Source organism: Sylvia atricapilla, chromosome 3 (assembly GCF_009819655.1).
Source record: "Sylvia atricapilla isolate bSylAtr1 chromosome 3, bSylAtr1.pri, whole genome shotgun sequence".
NCBI lineage: Eukaryota > Metazoa > Chordata > Aves > Passeriformes > Sylviidae > Sylvia > Sylvia atricapilla.
The window spans coordinates 71,339,696-71,359,501 of NC_089142.1; the positions used below are offsets into that span (position 1 = coordinate 71,339,696).

Sequence of the window (19,806 nt, forward strand, 5' to 3'; positions counted from 1 at the left end):
CCCTGCGGCCGCCGCGGCCCGGCCCGAGGGCCGTCCGCACGCCCGAGGCCGGACCCGCGGCTGCGGCGGCGCCTCTGAGCCCCCCACGCAGCGGCGGGGAGGACGCGGCCGGCCCCGGCCCGCCCAGCCCCGCCCGCCCGGCCACGCCCGCCTGACCACGCCCGCCTGACGTGCCGGCGGCGCTGGCGGGCTGGAAGTGGCGTACGTGCACAGCGGGCCGCTGGAGTGGCGCCTCCTCCTCCTCGCCCCGGCACAGCGGCGGAGGCGCGGTGGGCAGAGGCGGCGGCCGCGCCGGCCCGCGCTGCACGGGGCAGAGGCCGGCGGGGAGCGGAAGGCAGCCCCACGCCGCGCTACCCCGCTCCCCTTCGGCCGTTCCGCCGCCGGCGGGGCGGCGATGAGGCGGCGCTAAGCAGCGTTAGCGGCGCAGGGAGGGCGGCGCGGGCCCCCGCGCGCCGGAGGAGGCCGCGGGCCGGCGGAGGCGGCGGGGGCCGCGGCGGAGCCGGAGCCGGGCGGCCATGATGCAGTGAGCGCTCCCTCCCCGCGCGGCCGGGTGGGGGCCCGCGTTAGCGCCGCTCCCGCCCGCCTCCTTACATAACACAGCCCGGCGGAGCGGGGCTGCGGCGGCACCAGCAGCGCCATGGCGAATGACAGCGGCGGAGGCGCCGGTCAGGGCGAGAGCAGCGGCGGCAGCGGCGGCGGCGGCGGCGGCTGCAGTAGCGAGCGGGACCGGCAGTACTGCGAGCTGTGCGGGAAGATGGAGAACCTGCTGCGGTGCGGGCGCTGCCGCAGCTCCTTCTACTGCAGCAAGGAGCACCAGCGCCAGGACTGGAAGAAGCACAAGCTCATCTGCCGCGGCGGAGGCGCTGCGGCGGCTGGAGCGGCAGGGGGCGCTACCGAGCCCCGCGGCGGGCACCCTCTGCCGCCCCGCGCCCACGGCGGGGCCGCGGCGGGCAGCGGCAGCCGGGCGGGGGTCGGCAAGGGCGCAGCGCCGCCGTCCCCGGAGGCCCCCGCCGAGGCCGCCCCGCTGACCAACAGTCACGCCTCCGCCGCCGCCGCAGCTGCTGGCGGTGAGGCGGAGGCCGCGGCCCAGTCTCCGTCGCCCTCCGGGGAGGCAGTGCTTCTGTACCGGGACAAGTCGAATCTGTACCCGGGCGGCGTGCAGGCGGGGCCCGGCGGGGCCGCGCTGCGCCCCAACGGGCAGACCAAGTCGCTGGTGCCGCAGCGGCTGGCGCTGGAGTACATCGTGCCCTGCATGAACAAGCACGGTATCTGCGTGGTGGACGACTTCCTCGGCAAGGAGCTGGGCGGGCTGGTGGCCGAGGAGGTGCGGGCCCTCCACCACACCGGCCGCTTCACCGACGGGCAGCTCGTCAGCCAGAAGAGCGACTCCTCCAAGGACATCCGCGGCGACAAGATCACCTGGGTGGAGGGCAAGGAACCGGGTTGCCAGACCATCCGGCTCCTCATGAACAGCATGGACGATCTCATCCGGCACTGCAACGGAAAGCTGGGCAACTACAAAATCAACGGCAGGACGAAAGTGAGTGAGGGAGGGGGAAGGGAGCTGGGACCCCCGGTGCCCGGCCTCCCCCTGCTTCCTGCAGCCGAGGGGGTTGTGGCGGAGGGGCGGGAGCGGGGCGGTGGAGCCGGCATTCCCGGGTGCGGGCGTGTGTGCGCGCACGTGTGCGGCTGTCTGCGGGGCTGCGTGCGTGTGCGCACGTCCGTCCGGCTGTCTGTCCGTCCGGGCGGGTGCCTGTGCGGGGCTGTGCCGTGCGTGTGCTCCCGCTGCCGCTCCGCTGCCCGGAGCCGACTTCTGCTTGGGAGTCGTGTCCGGTTCTGGGCTCCTCAGTACGAGAAAGAAGATCCTGTCTTTCTCTGGAGAGTCACAAAGATGATTAGGGGTTTGGAGCATCGGTGTCATGAAGAAAGACTGCGGGAGCTGAGCCCTTTTAGTCAAGTAAAAAGAGGATAGAAGGGATCTCATTAATCTATTTAAATATCTCAGAGGTGAATGTTAAAAAGACGGTGCCAGACTCTTCAGTGTTAGCCAGTGACAGGACGAGTAGCAATGGCCATAAACTAAAACATAACAAGTTCCACCTCATCGAGAGCAAGAGCTTCTTCACGTTGAGGGTGGCAGAGCACTGGAACAGGCTTCCCAGGGAAGTCGTGGAGTTTCTGTCTGGAAACATTCAAAACCCACCTGGATGCCTTCCTGTGTCACCTGCTCGAGGTGACCCTACCTGGGCAGGAGGGTTGGACTGGTGGATGGTCCTTTTCGACCCGAACTATTCTGTGACTCGCACCCGGCCGCGGGGGACCCGCCGCCTCCACGGGCGGGTTGCTGTCCTGGGTAGCCTGGGGATTGCTCTCCGCCGGGAAGGTGCAAAAAGAAAAAAGGTGATCTTGTTTATATGCCTGCATTTTGTTAAAAAACCCTTGACCTGGAAGCTTATCCGCTAGGTGATGAGTACTGAAATGCGAATTCTTTCGTGATCTCCCAAAAAAAACCCAAGTAGCAGTGCTCTGACAGCCTTCGGGAGGCAGGGATCTGGCTGCGAGCTGTCCCGGCAGCGGGGCTGGCTGAAGAGCGTAGAACCACTTGTGCATAGCGTTTGTAGGCTCACAGAAACGTCTGAGTGGGCCGGGTTTTAGTAAGCCTTGGCTCAGGATGTGGCCTGCCAAGTGCAGGACTTAAAAATGTGGTCAGGAGACCCACATCAGTGAGTGCCCCAGTGGCACAATAAACCCGTGAGTTACAGTGCGGCACTCTGGCAAATGGTGTTGTGGCAGGCAGCGGAGTCACAACCGTGGAGCAGAGCGGCTTTGGGCAGAGTTTTTTTTTTACTCTCATCAGGTCACTTTTCCACAAGAATCTTACTCCTTAGCTCTATTTCGAGGCTGGAGAACTTAGTCAAAATCTCTCATTGTATTAGCCTAATTTGCGATTCCCTTCCAGTCCTTTAAATAAAATTCATGCCCCTGGTAGAGAACTAGTAATGAATATTCATCAGTATCTTTTCAGTTAAAAAAAAAAAAAAAAAAAGAAGAGGGGTGAAGCCCCTTCAGACTTTGCTACCTCTGTTAAAGCATAAGGAAGCCAGTGAAATGGTAGGAGTCATCCTGCCGAGGTGGTTGCACTGTCACAGATGGACTGTTGTTGCTGCAGCTGCAGAATCTCAGCTGGTAGGAAGCTGCGGGAGGGAGGAAGGGAGAAACTGGACTGCAAAAAACAGCCCTGGATTTGTTCAGGGCACGGGAAACTCCCGTGATAAAGAAAAGAGGGTGGGAATTTTTTTTTTTTAATTTTTTTTTTTTTGGTAGGGCTGTCTTTGCATTTCTTCAGTTGAACCAGTACTGTGCTAAAACTTTTCTGTGGGAACATGGTGTAGAGTCCTCATAGATCCCTGCAGGACTTTTCTAAACCAACTTAGCTTTCAGGAGGTCTTAAATCTCTTCAAGGCTTCCAACTTACACTCTAAGAACATCAGTGGTTTTGCTGGATTTCACTTTTATGCAGGAAAAAGGAATACTGCTTCTGTTTCTATATGGAGGGGTATGCTTCTGTAAAGCATACGTGCAAGGGCTTTTGGAGTTGTAATCCTGAATCATGCCTGTTATTCCTGGACTACTGTATTTTACATTCCTACTTGATTTTCAGTCACTGCTGAAATCCGTCTGGGGGATCAGAACAGGTGCAGGGATCAGATAAATAAAAATACAATACTTTACTCGTTGGTGGCACAGAAATGCATTACTTTGCTCACTTTCGCTTGCTTATTTCCCCACAAAAGTCAGTGCTTTTAGTGTGCAGAAAAGCTCAGTTCTCTAAAATTCCAGCAAAAGCAGAATGAAAACTGTCATTCACTCTCAGAGATTTACCTCAGAGTTGAATAAACAGAAACAGGTGATACCTAGAGGATTACTTCGAATAATTTGTATTAAACCATGTAACTTGTAACTCACTGATGATGTTGGCATTGAATTACCATTGCTTCTGTAAACTGTCTAGAAGCAGTGTATGAAAAAGCAAGAAGAAATGGGTCTGAGGTATATATATCCCGAATCTCTTGGGTTGTAAACCTGCCTGTCAGGGAAAAAGCTATGTTATGTTAGTAGGATCTAATTCAGACTGATTTACATTCACCAGGGCCAGTCCATTAAGGCAAAGAGCATGAAATAGGGTCAAATGTTGATCATGACCTGAGATTTTATATTTTAAAGTCTCTTATAGGTGTTTTCTCTAGACTACCTGTGCCACCTATAACTGATCTACTTAAACTGATGTGGTTCTACCTAGTCCTGAGTGTCAGCAAATTACTCTCTGGCCTGAAAGATACCTGTACAGCAGTATTTATAAACTAGCCAAGTACCTTTGAGATGTGTGGAGACAGCAGCAAATATAAGAGAATGGCTAACTATTTAGTCATCTTGGAAGTCCTGACTTACTGCATTCCTTGCTTTTGTTCTCTTTCTTTCTAGACTCTGCTTCCTTCTTTTCTTTAGCAGATACTTACATATTTGAGCTGTACTGTCTTTCTCCTACTTCCTGTTATTTTCTAGTTTTTTCTTCTTTCATCTTTTCATAAGTTATCTGTTTTTTCCTTTGTCTTATCAATTGCCACATTTGTACATGCATGTATTTCTGTTTCCTGCCTGTCTTGTTCTTGCATAGCTAGTTAAGGTAAAAGCCTGCTCATCAAAATCAGGAAAAGAAATCATCCTGAATCTCATTCAGGTGAGAAAGTTTTTCCTCCTTCCCCTGTGGAGCATGAAGAAAGGGTTAAGGGTGAGGTTAGATTTATGATTTTTTTTTATTTTTTTTTTGCTATCTTTCTCTTTCCCTTGTTGTGGACTCTGCTGATCTGAAGCTTACATCCTTTACTGGTCCTGGAGTAATACTGTGACTTCCCAGTTGTGGACTGGTTTCCTAATAATCACCGTATAACCAAACATCTGATCCATCAGCTGTTCCTCTTTTTGCTTGCCCTTACACCCGGTGCCAGCGATCTCCTAAACACTACTCTCTGCCTTTTGTTGAAAGGACATTAAATAGAGAGGTTGACAGGCCCTGTTGCATCCCTTTAGTTTTCCCCTCATTCCTATGTCTTGAAACCTGTCAGGAGGCCTGTCCTGTTCAAATTGCTGCATTTTAATGCTCTCCTCTCTCTTCTAGTAGACCACTGGCACCCACTGCTTTTCAGCCACCTGTAGCTTAAAAAGTTGCTTTATTTGTTACACATTGTGCAAACTTACTTTTCTGCTTTTTCTGGCAATTGCTCATCTCTTACTCTGGAGATCCTGGTGTTTTCTGAAGACGTAGAGGACTCTGGAGTCAGACTAGTCTGACTGTGCTCTATTAAATTAGATTCTTTCGAAGTTACTAATGCTTCTTTAGAAAATAATTCTCCAAGAGTGAGTGGATTCCTCATACCCTGCTGTTAGCTTTTTTATAAACTGGACAGAACAGGCTCTCTGCTCTTGCAACTTACTTGCATTGCAGCTTTTCTACAAACATGTTAGATTAATGTCACCGAGGAAAAGTAAGATTTATGGGTGTATTTTCCACTGCATCTTATTGTACAAAATATAACTTGTAAGCATGTGTGGCAATAAGAGGACAAATGAAAAATAAGAGGTAGGAAATAAGAACTTGGCAACCAAGCAGGTACTGAAAAGTGATGATGATGCCAATACTCTGGTAGAAGAAAGGAAAGCGAGCACAGGGGCAAATGTGCAGCTTGGGTAAGTCCTGCTCTGATTGAAGGATCCAAGAGCTGTCACTGGAGATGTGGGCTTGGGAATGTCTGTAAAGTGGGGGGCTTCCCTTCAATTTGCTTGTGGCATGTGTAATTATGTCAATCATTCTGGAGTTTGTTTCGCTGTCACACCTTGAATTTATTTATTGGTAGAAAACTTACTGATCTAATTGGTTCCTAGTGAATGACCTCATGCATGAGTGAATTTGCCACTGAGCTGTTGTGGGAAAGTGTGGGTAGGTCTCTCTCAGTCTCCCAGTATTCACTTGTGTTGCTTGACCTTGATACAGAATATCACCCACACTCCTCCTTATCTGTTCCTTCTTTCTCTGACAGCAGCATTTCTGTTGGTGATGCTGTTTTCTTGTAGATGAGTGTGCTGGTCAGCGAAGGATGCTGTGGTGATTCATGGATACACAACGGCCCACACACAGTTCTTAAATCCCTCTTGGAGTAGAGCCCTGACACATCATGACTGTAGTTTTCAGTTGTTGTTCCTTATGTACAAGCCTCTTGGGTCCCAGGTGAAACAGATGATCGGAATACTTGACTGGGGCTTCTCCTGCAAATGATCTTTTTGATTGAGAAGCTCAGCAGCATCCAGAAAAGACTCTTATTTACAGCCAACTTTAACTTTGCTGAGATTCTGACAGGTTCTCCTACTAGAGAAAATTCTAGAGATATGCTGGTTTCTGAGGGGCAGCTGTGTGGTGACTGCAGCTTTGAAGTGTCCAAGGGTGGGGAGCACCACCTGTGACTGCTAGAACTTCTCCATACCTCTGTGTGTTAGGCTGTAGTTCAATGAACATTTTGGGCTGGCAGTGCTGGAGAAGTAGTCACTCTTCTTTGCCAGCACAAGTATTTACATGGCCATCCTGTGAACTGGTTTGGGGAACTGATCCATCTGAAAAATAAACTGGCAAAAGAAGTGCTCCTGGTTCAGTGTTCGGATGTTTGTGCTGGCACTGAGGACTGGCAGATGGTGAGACTTTCTTTCAGCAGCAATGCAAATTTATGCCAGTTTAAAGTGTTTGCCAAACTACAGTCTTAGTTTAGCACTTGGAGTCTGATTCTCCCAAAATTTGCCCTTGAAAATTCTAACACATTTTAAGAAATATTCACTAGCTGTGGTTTTTTTTTCTTTCTTAACTTTTCTTTTTTTTTCCTCTTTTGTGTTCAATGTGAGACTAGGTTCTTGCTGTCAGAAACACGTTCTCCTGTCCTCCAAGAGCCTTTCTTACAACAGTTTTATACGGAAATTTTGTTCCTCTACCCACCAGGTGATCCCATGTAACATGTACAGTGGAAACATGTATTTTCTCCAAATGAAGACTGATTTCCCACACACTCCCAGCTTCAAAACCAGCCTACTCTTAAGCTTACTGGCTGTTCCTACCCATTATTCTAGAGTTTTATTAGCATGAAAGATGTTTTTGACTTCTCTGTTTCAAAACAGAGCTAGATTTGCGTCATCTGCCATGAACAGTGTGCTGCATCTTGCTACTGTTTGCTGCTGGTAAGGAAGCTCAGCCCCATCCCCTTGTGCCAGCTCCAGTACTTGGTCTTCTTCAGGGGTTCTGTCTGATATGGGCAGTTTCAGTACTATTTCACATTTTGTGTCCTGCTCATTTCCCCTCTGTTGCCTAGTGCGTTAGGATAGCTATATGAAATTCTGGGTTGGTTCGTTGCTTGCTTTTCCAAAGCATTTTCGACTGTAATTGGAATTCATGTTTTTTAGTTATTACTGTTCTGGAGATAAGGAACCCGTAACATTGTAGTTTGTGATTTCAGTACACTGTGGATAATTAATTTTTTCCTGTGAGTGATATAAATGATTTTTTGACCATGTTGCTACTTTGATGTTCTGTCTCTTCTGCACAGAATGGGCTCGTTTAATACTGCCTAGGGATCAAGTGGGATGTTTCTCATCATAGCTGTACAGCTTGAGAGGAAGAGCTGTCTTCCCTTCCCTGTGGCCTCTTGGACTGAAATTCTTTGCAAGTGATGTCCTGCCAAGTCATAGGACTGTCTGAACAGCAGTTCTCAGATCCCTGGGTTAGTTGTATCAGTAACCTTGACTGGTTGGTTGAGAGATGTTTTCCTTTTTTCTAGATGGTGCTTGATTTCTGAATAGGCTGCTGGTTGTTTCCTGAAAAAACAAATCGGCATCATATGATTCTCTTCTGTGGTATATACTGTGATCATTAGATTTATAATTTAGTTGGATTCAGCCTGTCTTGGTTAGTATCTGATGGCTCTTGGCTTGAATAGGCCAGGTTGCTATTGAAGTTGTGCAGGATGCTGTCTTTCTAGTTGCTTCTGTGTTATTCTGTACTGGGTGCTAGTACGTATGTTTGTACTTCTAGGTATGTACGTACACAGCATACTTGCAATCTTAAATGAAGGCTTTCTCCTGCAGCAGAAAGGAAACTTGTTATAAAAGGGAAATGGGTGCTCTATATAAAGCAAAAATTTCTTCTTGCTTATGTAGAGACTAAATAGTTTCTCTTTAGGCTCCTTAGAGAGCTCTTGTACAAAGACAGCACTTTTTTCAGTTCAAAAATTAATTTTGGGACTGTTGTGAGTGGGTTGGTCAGTGAATTCTTCAGTAGGACACTCATGGAGCTCCCTGGCTCTTGTGCTGCTGTATTTTGTTATTTTTCAGTGGGGGAGTGACTGCAGACAATGCAAGGACTGTACAAGTGTTTTTTGGAAATCAACATACTCAGATTATATCAGTTCAAGTTCTTTATTCATGGGCATGTTTTTACACTCCACTAAAAAAACAGTATTTTGAAAGCAGTATTTCTAGTGAATAGAATAGTAGAGTTATGTGACTTTGCCGTTTTTTGCACTCACTACTGAGTGAAATAATCATTATTTATTATACCCTTTTTGTCTTCTGCATTTCTGACTGACTTAGACCCTTCAGAAGGAGGACTAATGCTTGTCTTTGAGGTCTCTTGGGGAAGTCATTTGGTGCTGATGAAATCCTTGTAAACTCCTTCAAGTTTCTGAAGGTTGTTGGTTAAGGATGGGTGGTCAGGCATATTTCCAGTGCAGGCTTGTGCCAGAATTAGCTGGTAAGTGGCAGTCATAAGCTTCAGGTCAAAATCCACTCGCTGTTCCAGAGCAGTGTCTGTCAAAAATAGAGCGATGCTTTTATGCACGTAACAGCTGCTTACACTTGAAGACTTTCTTGTTCTTTGGTATTTAACTTAAAACTGCTTGAGAGTATTTTTATAAATAGGAATCTGGTAGAAATGTGCGTGCCTGCACGTCTGTGCAGAGGCTGTGTGTGGAGGTAGGGTGGTTATCGATATGTTGTGTGTGTAGTGCTCTGACAAAGAGATGAAGTCCATGCCTGTAGGGTTACTTATGGGGCCTAAAGAAAAAGGTTATTTAATACCCCAGGATTAATTTTACACATTAATTTAGGCTCAGATCAGCTTAGAGCACATAGTTTGAGCATGAAGGCATTCTGCATTGTAGAAATTATGTACAACTTTGAGGAGATGCTGCTGTGTCACCTCTATGTGCTGCAGTGAGAGCAGAGCCTGAGACTGCCTTGCTTTGTTTCAGCAAAAACAAACATGATGTTGAAAATGATACAAAGGTGAATGCAGTGAGGGAGATTTTCCTTTTGGTCGTAGCAGGGAGGAGGAATTGTTGCATTGCCTGTAAAGTTATAAAATGCACTAAATGCTGAAGACTTTAGCACCTTATATGTATTTGCTTGGTTTGGTTATTTTTCGTGGGGTTTGGTTGTTTGGTTTGTCTTCTTGTATGAAGATATTTTAAATCTGTTTCCAGGAAGAGCTTGTATTATCAATTCACATCAATTTGTTCTGTTGATAGCTTGAAATTCTTGGTGGCAGAGGCTGCAGGATTCTGTGCTGGGCATAGTCTTCCTGCGCTTTGCTGCTGTTCTTGTATGCCAGGGTCTTGAGTAGGTCAGATGGCTGCAGTTGCATAGTTATAACAGTCTTGAGGTTCTAGTCAAATGACACAAAAAAGTTTCGATAATAGTTTAGCCTCGTTGTTATGATAATGTGAAATTTAAATTGCTATTGATTAAAAACTTGTCCCAACTTGAAGGCAGCAATCCTCATATGTTTAAGTTCTCTGTGCTGTGAAAAAGTCCACGGATGCAACATGTGTAAGGTTTCCAAAGCAGTTTATCGTTGGTTAATAACATATCTCTCTTGTTGCTGCTCTCTGTCCTGTTCAAGCATCTGTTCAAGCAGCTAAACCTTGCCTTGGATGCCAAGATCCCTCAACAGCTCCTGCTGTATTCGAACAGTGTGTGGTCTGTTCTCTGCTGAAGGCATTGGGCCCTTCCAGTTTCAGTGGTTGCTGGACTGTTGTTCAGGCAGCTGGCATGCAGCCTTACTGCTGTGAGAAAGGAAACTGTGGCCAGTTGATAAGGGCATCTTAAACTGACTCCCTTTCAGCTGGCGCACTGGATGATGCCCAGTGAAATAGATGCTGGCTGAATTGTACCTCTGTTTGGCTTAACCTTATCTGTGTGTGCTTTAGCCCCTCTATGACAGTGCGTCAGTCAGGCAGTAGTGCTGTTCATTGTGGTGGGTTTGCTCTCTCAGGTCATACAGGGAGACACTGAGAGAGCTAGGGTTGTTTATGTGGCAGAGGAGAAGGTGTGAGGGGACCATACCAGTGTGTACAGACACTTGATGGGAGGAGTGAAGAACAGGGAGCCAGACTCTTGGCAGCAGTGCTCGCTGGCAAGGCAGTGGGTACACTGAGATACAAGAAATTCCATTGAAATGTAAGAAATAATTTTTCCATTGTGATGAACCAAGAAGCAGGTTGCTATGGAGGTTGTGGAGTCTCCATCCTTGGAGATACTCAAAACCTGATCACTGATCACCCAGCCTGCTCTGGGTGACTCACCTCTGAGCAGTGGGCTGGACCACATGATCTCCAGAGGTGCCTGCCAACCTCAGTGCTCTCATGGAAAAAAAAATAATGCAGTTTGAAATGGAAAAGATACAAAACAAGCCAAATTTTGCAATCTGTTAGAATTTTTTTTCCAGCAATGGCATTGTCAGTGTAAGTCCTGCTCATGGCGTCTCTGAATGAAGTTGCTTGGAGTCTGTCTTCCTACTAATGGCCATTTGCTCCCTAAAGGATCATTGTGTCGAATCTGCCAGTAATGTAACTGTTTGAAATATTCCTGCCCTGGATCCCTTTTGGTCATCCAGGTGGTCTTTTTCTAAGTCTGTGCTGCTGCCTTTTTCCTGTTTTTTCCCAAGTTGCCTGTTTTTCCATTCATGTGTGCATATGCTCACAGCACAGTCTTTTCCTAGCATAGTTTGCTGATAGAAAGCATGTGTACACTTCACAAGACTGATTTAAGCAAATGTTAAAAAAATTAAAATTACACCTGTAGGGGATTAATACTTTCTCTCCAAAATTATTTTAAAGGTATATATGATCTTGGATCCATTTCTGTACTGAGAGGGCATAGTACACCTCGCATAGTTATCCTTTTCTTGCATGACAGACAGAACAATGAAATATGCTGTTTCAAAGCCGCAAACTACTAAAAAGTGCTTTACTTTTAATATTTCACATATTTTTACTTTATTTATGTAGAAAATTTGTAACAAACATCTGGCCAAATATTTTTGGTGCATTTCAGTTTTATCTTACTTATAAGAAATTCCACCCACTCTATATTAAAAAAGATAAGTGTGAGGATGGGAACATATGAACTGGTAAGAGTCAGGCTTATGTATACTGTTGAATAAATCAAAAACCTGCAGCTCTCAAGTTACAATCCTTACCTCTTCCATCTACCTTCTAGTAGAATTTTCTTTCATCTGTACTCCCCACACAAGCTTACTGCTCCTTCCCACTTCCATCCTGCTTGTGCTCCTCTGGGGATCCTGTTCTGCAGTGGTGTGTTCCATCCGTGTTGAGGGAGAAGGAGCAGGTGCTGAGGGAGGCTGGCTGCCCCAGCAGGGGTGCAGAGGACAGCACTTGCTGCTCTCTGCCAGGTGCAGCAGTTGTGGGCACCCTGTCAATGGCCTGTCCTCGGCAAGGACTGTGTGAGAGAGATAAGAGCCATGTGCCTCTCGGGAGATGTCAGCTTGGCCATCCCTACCATATATCTAGTGGTAAATTGGAGCCAGATGGAGTTGTGTTCATCTGAAGTGACCTTCTGTATGAACTAGATGCTAGGCCACGAATTGTAGGTTAATGTAAGCATTTTTGAGGAGTATCCAGTCTTAATAGTAGGAACACCAAAAATTTAAAACCATTTGTTCCTATTGTTCAGCTGCTGAAGACCCTCTGCCCAAAGGTTACACATTTCGCAGTCTGGCTAATTTGATTTAGGTTCTAGCAGACTGCTTTCTTGTGTTTGCTCAGTGGGAGTTCTTCCTTATCAAATGTCTATTTCACACAAGTATTTGTCATCTATGTTTATACTATTATGTAATTGTAATTAATCAATAATTGTTTTGTATATAAAGCTTCAAAGTGTATTTAAAATTATGGTCTCATATACCATCTACCTCTGGCAATCCAGGAGCTCTAAGACAGAGGTTGTATCTAGCCTGTAATACGTGCAGATGGATGGACACATTTGCCATTAATTTATGTAATCTTGTTTTAAAAGCCATTTGTACTTTTGGCCTCTGCAACATCCTGTAACAGCGAGTCCTGCAGTTTGATTAGATGGAAAAGGAACTTCCTTTTGTTTAAAACCCACTGATGGTGATTTCAGTGTCTCCTAGACTGTATTGTGAAAACTCACTTCCCAGTAGTTTGACTTGTCATATTCTTTTTAAAAAATTTGGCATTTGTTTGCATGTGGTTTTTTTCAGCTGACATGCTTTCCCTCCTAAATTGAAGAATTGTAGTCTTTTTAGTGTTTATCTAGTGGGTACTGATTCTAGTTATTTATCCAGTGGTTTCATGATTCTAGTTATTCCTGCTGCACCTCTGTGCAGCTTTTCTGGTTCTGCTGATCAAGGTAAGGCAAGCAGAAGCATAGTATTTAGTGTGTACAAATATATCCTGATTTTGTATGCTGGCAGGGTGATGTATTCTGTGTTGCCTTTCCTTGTTCAGTGATTTATGACACTTCAGTTGCTTCCTCTGCTGTGCTGAGATGAAGTTGTTGGGAGAACAGCCTGTATTTACTGCTTTTTTTTTTTCTTTCCTAAAGTGATGGTATCCAGTTTAGAAGACATTGCTGTATAAGAAAGCTTTTTTCCCCCCCCCAGGGGGTCTTTCTTCACACTTACACTTTCCTGAATTTCACCTCCCATTTTGTTGTTTAGGCAGTTGGTTTCGTTTTACACCCTCTGTGTGCCTTTCTGCATGCAGGGCTGGGAGGGGACTGCAGCATATTTAGGTATTGCAGATAAACACCATCACTTCACCCCGTTTTCCCAGGTCATAGAGAAATAGTACAGGTCCTCTGGGAATCCCACTGGTAACACCTCATTTTTCACTAAAAGGAGGTTAATTTGATATAGTGAAATTGCAACTGGAATTTGCCATTTTATTGGTCTTTCCTTTGCCTGTTTTGTTATTACGAAATGTCTTGGAAGTAAAATCCATGGTTCAAGTGCTTTATATTTAAAAATGTTTGATGTTGGCATTAAAATTAATGGCTTGAGTAAATTTGTATTTAATCTCCACTATAGCTTGGACAAAATGACATGTAATGACTCTTGAAGGCCTCCTAACACCTGGCACAGACTCAAGAACAACACAGGAGTTCCTATACTGGAGTCCTGACTTTGTCATTTTCCTTAGTGAAAATAGAAAATGGGAGTTGTCTCACTCATGAGCCAAGGCTATGCCAAAATTATATTGTAAGAGCTAATAAGATAAACATACATTATTTTTACCTGTTTAGTCCTATATCTTTATAAAGGACCTTGTAAACATGGAAAATGATATTCCACTGCTGGACATGAAGTGTAGATGAAGATACTATCAACTAGATTTATTTTGAGTTTCGTTGTCTCATAAAGTAACTTGAATTTTGCAGATTTCTGGTTTTTACTGTGTCTTTTACTCTTTCTGCACTCACATCCTGCTACTTTGAAGGAACACACCCACTGAAAGACAAAGCTAGTAATAAATGACGCTTCCTCACCATTGAGAGTTGGAGTTCTGCAATTCAACTTATAATAGCTCCATATTAAAACCCCAGAGAAAACTTGCCTTTGAAGAGCACAAATTCCAATGCACCACCCCCCCATGCCTCCCCCTGCCTTCCTCCCCCTCCTCCACCCCTTCCCTTTGGGAACAGCTTTCTGGAGGGAGTGATGGAATTCTTCAGGGGCTCAGTAGGGAACAGAATTTGCCAGTGATGGGAAGATGGAGTCCCTTTGAGATTTTTTTCCCTCTGAAAAGTCTGTTACACTTTTTTTTTTCATCATGTAGCCTTCATTTTTAAGGAACAGTTATCTTTGTTTGGGAACCCTTAATTAAGAGTTGTCTTACAGAGGAAGTCTTGCTTTCTGGAGGAACTCTCAGTTGTCTTTGTGGTAGCTATATCACATTGCTTGTATTGATCCTGGAAATAAAATATATGTCTTTTTACTGACTTGTTTGTGCACCAAGTGGGGGGATAAATTGAGCAATAGACTTGAGGGCAGAGCTGGCATTCAGAGAGGTAAGTAGCTTTTTGCAAGGCCACTCCAAGTGAACATTTTACCTGGAGTACAGATGATGTGAGCAGCCTTCTGCACGCAGTGGGTGGATTTGAGCACAGTGCTGTGCATGGAGCAGCCGCTTTTTTCTTATCTTTGCTTGCAAATCTGTGTGCTGACAGTAATAACCTTCAATGTCCAAGGTGTTTTGTGATGTGGTTCATTAAGGTCCCGGAAGACACCCCGAAACAATTACAGCGGAGGTATCTCACTTGTTCGTGTTTGCAGCTTGATTTCATGGGGTTAGTAGCAGGGCAGTCACAGTTAAGACCCACGTGCTGTGGGACTTGCTCCTTTCATTGCTGCAGCACATGGTTGGCAAGTTAATCCACTGTCCACAGGTAAATTGCCCACTCCTTCGCTTCCTCCCTGTTCTTCCCTACAGCCTTTCTCTGGCTTCAAAATCAGCTTTCCTCTTCTTGGTTGCCCATCTTCAAAGTGTGACTTCAAGAGGATGCGAAAAAAGTTTTGGGATCTGTAGTGTCTTTAGTATAAAGATACAGGGCCATTTACTACATGTAGTAGAAATTAGTAAATCAATCGGCTGCCCACAGATAATTTCTTGAAGTGCAATCTCCTATTTAGAAACTGCTACCCAGCGTTAGTGTGCAGTACTAGATACGTGTTTTAGGAGATCTGTTGTTTATTTCCAATAATTATGTAGAAATTTTACTGGAAAATATGGTCGCTGCCTGGAAGACTAGTTCTGCCAATCCTGAAATCTAAAGTAGTTGCTTGCTGACTTGAAGGGGAAGTTGACTGTATAGAATTCTGGAATCCAAGATTTTTAGAATTGGCGGCTGTTTTGTTTCTTCCTTAGTTCTCGTGATACTCGGCATCGCTTTCCCCTTTTCAATAATGCAGACTTTTGTCAGTGTTGCCATTCCTTCTGGTGTCTATTTTTTGTCTTCCTTTTCTTTCATTGTACATTGTCCATCAGTAATTTCCACTGCTATTGCTTGAGTTGATAAGAAATTCATGCCTTGAGTATGAGTTGTTTTGAGTTATTTGCAGACTGAGGCAAACACTTTGTCATCCATTATACTCTTGCCTCTTTTTTTCTTTAATTAGCACAATGTTAAGCTGGGAACAGGCTTAAGCTCTGCAGCTCTTGCATGTAAGTTGCATAAATATGTGCTGTGGAACAGTCCTCTTGGTCTGACGTGATACCTCTGATCTAGGCTACTGTTTCTAATGCCTGCAATCTCTCCCCAGTGTGTACTGTAGATTGCAAAGTCCTAGCTGGTCTTTGGTTTACCAGGAAAGGTTCTACTGATTGGATTTTTAGGGACATACAGATAAACCTTTCTGCAGAAACACAAAAAAATGCAGGTGTGAATGTCCTGTCTTGAAATACATTATTTCTAGATGAGGTGTGGAATAGTGTGCTTCTCTTTCTTACTAAATACAGTCCCTTGTAAGAAGGTTTAAGAGTATGTAAGTGCTTACATGCTAACACAGCTGATGCAGAGATTTTTGACTTTCTGTGAGAGCATTTGCGAGGTCCTGATTCTGTGCTCTTCTGGATGCCTTGGAAGAGGGGGGGGAAAGTCTCAGTGACAAAGTTGTTGAAGAGAAGCTTTCTTGTTCCTGTCAGATTTTGTTCACCATGACTGTTTTGCTTACATCACCACTTTGTGTGGAGTTTGGATTCCGTCACATTCTGATTTTTAGAGTGGGAAATTTGGAGTTTAAGGTTAACATGTGACTTCTAACCACAATGCTTGTAGAGTTATAGACAGTCATGACCAATTTGATTGACAGGAGCCTTGTCTCCTTAACATTAACAGGATTTTTAGTTGTTGTTCACAGGAAAGGACTAATCTGTGGAGAAGCCTACTTGCCTTTTAGGAAGGGTGAATAATTTGAAATATATATAGATATAGAAAGATAAAAAATACTATTTTTTGTTGTTGAAATAGTAGTAAAGATGAAAAGAGGTAAGTTTTTTGATTGGATTGGTTTTCCTCATAGCAGCTTCCTAATGCCAAGTATGAACAGATTTGCAACAAACCAGATGGGTCCATTTTAACAATTTATAGTTGATAAGTCAGCATGTTCCATTTTTTCCAGGACATGAGAGTGGTGTGTTTTTCCATCATGTTGGTCTCCTGGGCCAGTGGTTGTGATTGATGGTGAGACTGGCAAAAAGCCTGTTGAAGCAGCACCAAGGAGCTCTGCAGGAGGTCCTAACCTAGAGATGATCTTGTTGCTGCCATGAACATAAACTCACTGTATGGTCAGCTGAATTGGCATTTCAGAAGACACTGGGGCTTTTCTATCAGCCAGACTAGCACAGACAGTTTCCTCAGGTGTTTTTTCCTCCCTGGAGTCAGTGCTGGGGTACATTGAGATCTTTCCAGCCTCCCCACTGCAGCAGAATGCCTCCTTAACCTGAAATGACATGGCTGGCTCCGCTGGGACATACAGAGAAGGGGTGGGTTTGGGAGTCAGTTTTCCGACTTGGTATGCCAACGTCAGCAGTCCTGCTCCTGGTGTTTATGATCAGCCTGTAGTGCTGCATGGCCTCAGCTGTTCCTCGAGGCTTTGCCCAAGGACTGATGGGAACTGAGACAGCTGGAATACCAGTAGATTTGTTTAATGCCGGCGTGCATTTGAACTGGATACACTGGGTGATCTGGTTAAAACAACAAAACCTCTAAGTGTTGTTTATGCCAGCTGGGAAAGACACCCTATTACAGGACTGTGGTGGGATTGTAAGGAAAGGCTTGGATGGAGACAATTTATGTGTGAAAGCCCATAAAAAGTATGGGCAGACTCAGCACTTTTTGCATTTAAATTGTAGGTGGCTTGAAAGCATATTACAGGCTGCTCGTTGCTGTTTGGCTTTAAACCTTAGTCAGACTTCTGTGCAGTGCTACTGTAAACCAAATCTGTCCATAAATAAATGTCTAATAGCGTTTCAGTGCATAGTTGCTTCTTTTTCTATAATACATAAATAATTTCAAAGAATTGTCTAGACTCTAATAGTAGGAATGAATGCTATAGTATATGTTGTGAAGTTTGGAGTTCTGTGGGCATGCTGAATCACATATGTCCCCTTGAAAATAGCCTTAAGACCTGTTTTAAGATCATTCTCCTTGGCATACTGTTTATGACAGTAAATCTTTCTGTGGTTAAAATCTAGAGGTGGCACCTGAGGTCTAGACTGGGACATTTTACTGCATCTACATGAACGTTTACTAAACTTAAAGGAATTTACAGTGCACAAGTATTTCTAAGTATTGGGCTAACCATACTACTAAACACAAAATCCTGTTCCCATGCAGCTGTGCAACATTCAAATTTATATAAAGATACCTTTCCTACTAGCTAAATTTTGGTTATGTGGCTATTTTCTTCCCTAAAACAAAAACAAAATTGCAGTTTTAAGTTGTGGTGGTTTAGCATGAATGTGAAAGTTTTTTTCCTAAGAAAGTTCTAGCATGGATTGACAGCTTGGCTGATGAATAAGAGTGTTTTCTACGCCTCTGGAAACCCAGTCTTAAATCAAAAGTCCCAAGTGACTCAGCCTTTTCCTTTTCTGGCTGGCAAGGAGCTAACATCACCTGGTCAGTCAGGAGTTCAGGGGGGGCCCTGCCTGTGGGACGGTGGCCGGGGCTGGCCGTGTCCCCTCTGTCCCCTCCCAGCTCCTCTGATGGGGAGAGGAGGAGGAGGAGGACTGCAGACCAGCAGTCTGACCCTGCCCCAGGGGCCATGGTGGCTGTACTCTGGGCTTGGCTGCCAGAGCCGCTGGTCCGAGGGAGGAGAGACTTCGGAGAACTTTTCTCCAGAGCTCCAGGGAGCTGATCCAAGTTTGAGTCGTTTTAGATCTGACCAGGGGTGGAGGAGGTTTCGTCCATCAGCATTCTTGAGCATGCTCCCTCTCCCCCTTCCTCCCCCCATCATCACCTTGAAGTTCTGCGAGTCAGCTGGAGAGGAGGAAAAAAAGACTCTGGGCAAAGACATTAACTCTTTTTCCCTCCTCCACGGAAGACAGAGTAATGTAGAATGTAGAGAGACAGCATTGAGACAAAGTCAGTGAAAGAACTGAGAAAGACTATTGGGAGATGGGATGGAGGAAGTGGACATTTTTGACTGGACTTCTCTGGATGTGAATTATGGGGAAATGGACTGTTTTTGTAATATCCTAATGCTGCTTGGGGGAATGCAAGTTCTAGCCAAGGGTTGTGTGTACTGACATACATGGGTTTAATTGAGAATTTTGAGTAGGATATATCCCTGGCTCCTGAGAAGGAATAAGGAGGTCTCTATTTCTTTCAAGATAGAGACAATTTCAGAGATAGAAGAGAATCCTTGTTTTGTACTAGAAAAGCATTCTTAAAACGATACCCCAAACATGCAGAAACCCATAAACAGCTTGGGAAACTGTTCTATGGCTGGGACTGCACAGAATCGGCAAAAATTCCGTGTGGTTGCAGATCTGTGAAAGCCACCAGACCTTTTCTTGTAGTGTGTTCTCCTTAACTCTAGAGAGGCTCCTCTCCCAAGGTGATGTAGGATCATGTTTCAATGATGGCAGCTGACTGAAAATCATAGTTTTATCTTTGTGTTGAGTGGAAAAGTGAACAGAAGGAGGTGGAGGGGAAGGTGTTTGAATGTCTCTTTTTTTTTCTCTCTCTTTTTCTTTAGTGTATCTTAATAAAATCTATCTGGTTTTACTTTTAAGTTGTGCCTGTTTCACACTTTTCTCCCAAAATCCTATCTCCCCGTTGGTAAACGAAATTTGGCAAATGTGAAACCACAACAGAAGTAAGAAACTAATCTCCGTCCTAGTAGTTAGCAAAATGATTGTGTGTGGTTTGTCTTCTATAGGAAGGAAATTCTAGGCTTCTCAGTTTGTATAGTTTTGAGGAGAGAATGGCAGAAATTATGAGGGACATTCTTTAAATGGCAAATTTCTCAGCCATTTACTTCCACAGATAATACAGTAAGGTTTGGTTTAAAGAGAAAAAAACCCAACCACCTCTTGCCCACCTTAATCCTTAGTATTTTTCCTTCCCAACCTCTCCTGGTGCTAAGAAGTCCCCAGCCTTGATGTTTGGGCTAAATATGCATGCTTTATTTTTAGGGTAGTGTGTCACAGCATCATTAAGGTTGAAAAAGACCCCTTAGGGTTGAGTCCAGTTGTTGAAAGTTTACCCAGTAGATCTCATACAACTGAAAAAATTCACTGATAATACACAATAATCTAAAAGTAAGTAACCATGCTTTTTTGTGTGTTGTGCATCAGTTTGCCTGCTGATGTCATATGGTTGGCTCTGGAAATCTGTTGCACACAAAGTGCTGTCAGAATATATTTTAAGTGATGTAGCTGAATGAGACTT

The 19,806-nt window shown here is 45.0% G+C and overlaps 1 protein-coding gene across 1 annotated transcript in view; it reads left to right on the forward strand.

Annotated features, from left to right (window-relative positions):
* Window positions 1-205: 205 nt before the first annotated feature.
* The window catches only part of EGLN1 (egl-9 family hypoxia inducible factor 1), a 35,905-nt gene continuing 16,304 nt past the window's right edge, over window positions 206-19,806 (forward strand). Inside the window, exon 1 of the mRNA XM_066315727.1 lies at window positions 206-1,540. Within this exon, the coding sequence (XP_066171824.1) occupies window positions 638-1,540 (903 nt within the window). The 5' untranslated portion in view covers window positions 206-637. The remainder of the gene's footprint in view (window positions 1,541-19,806) is intronic.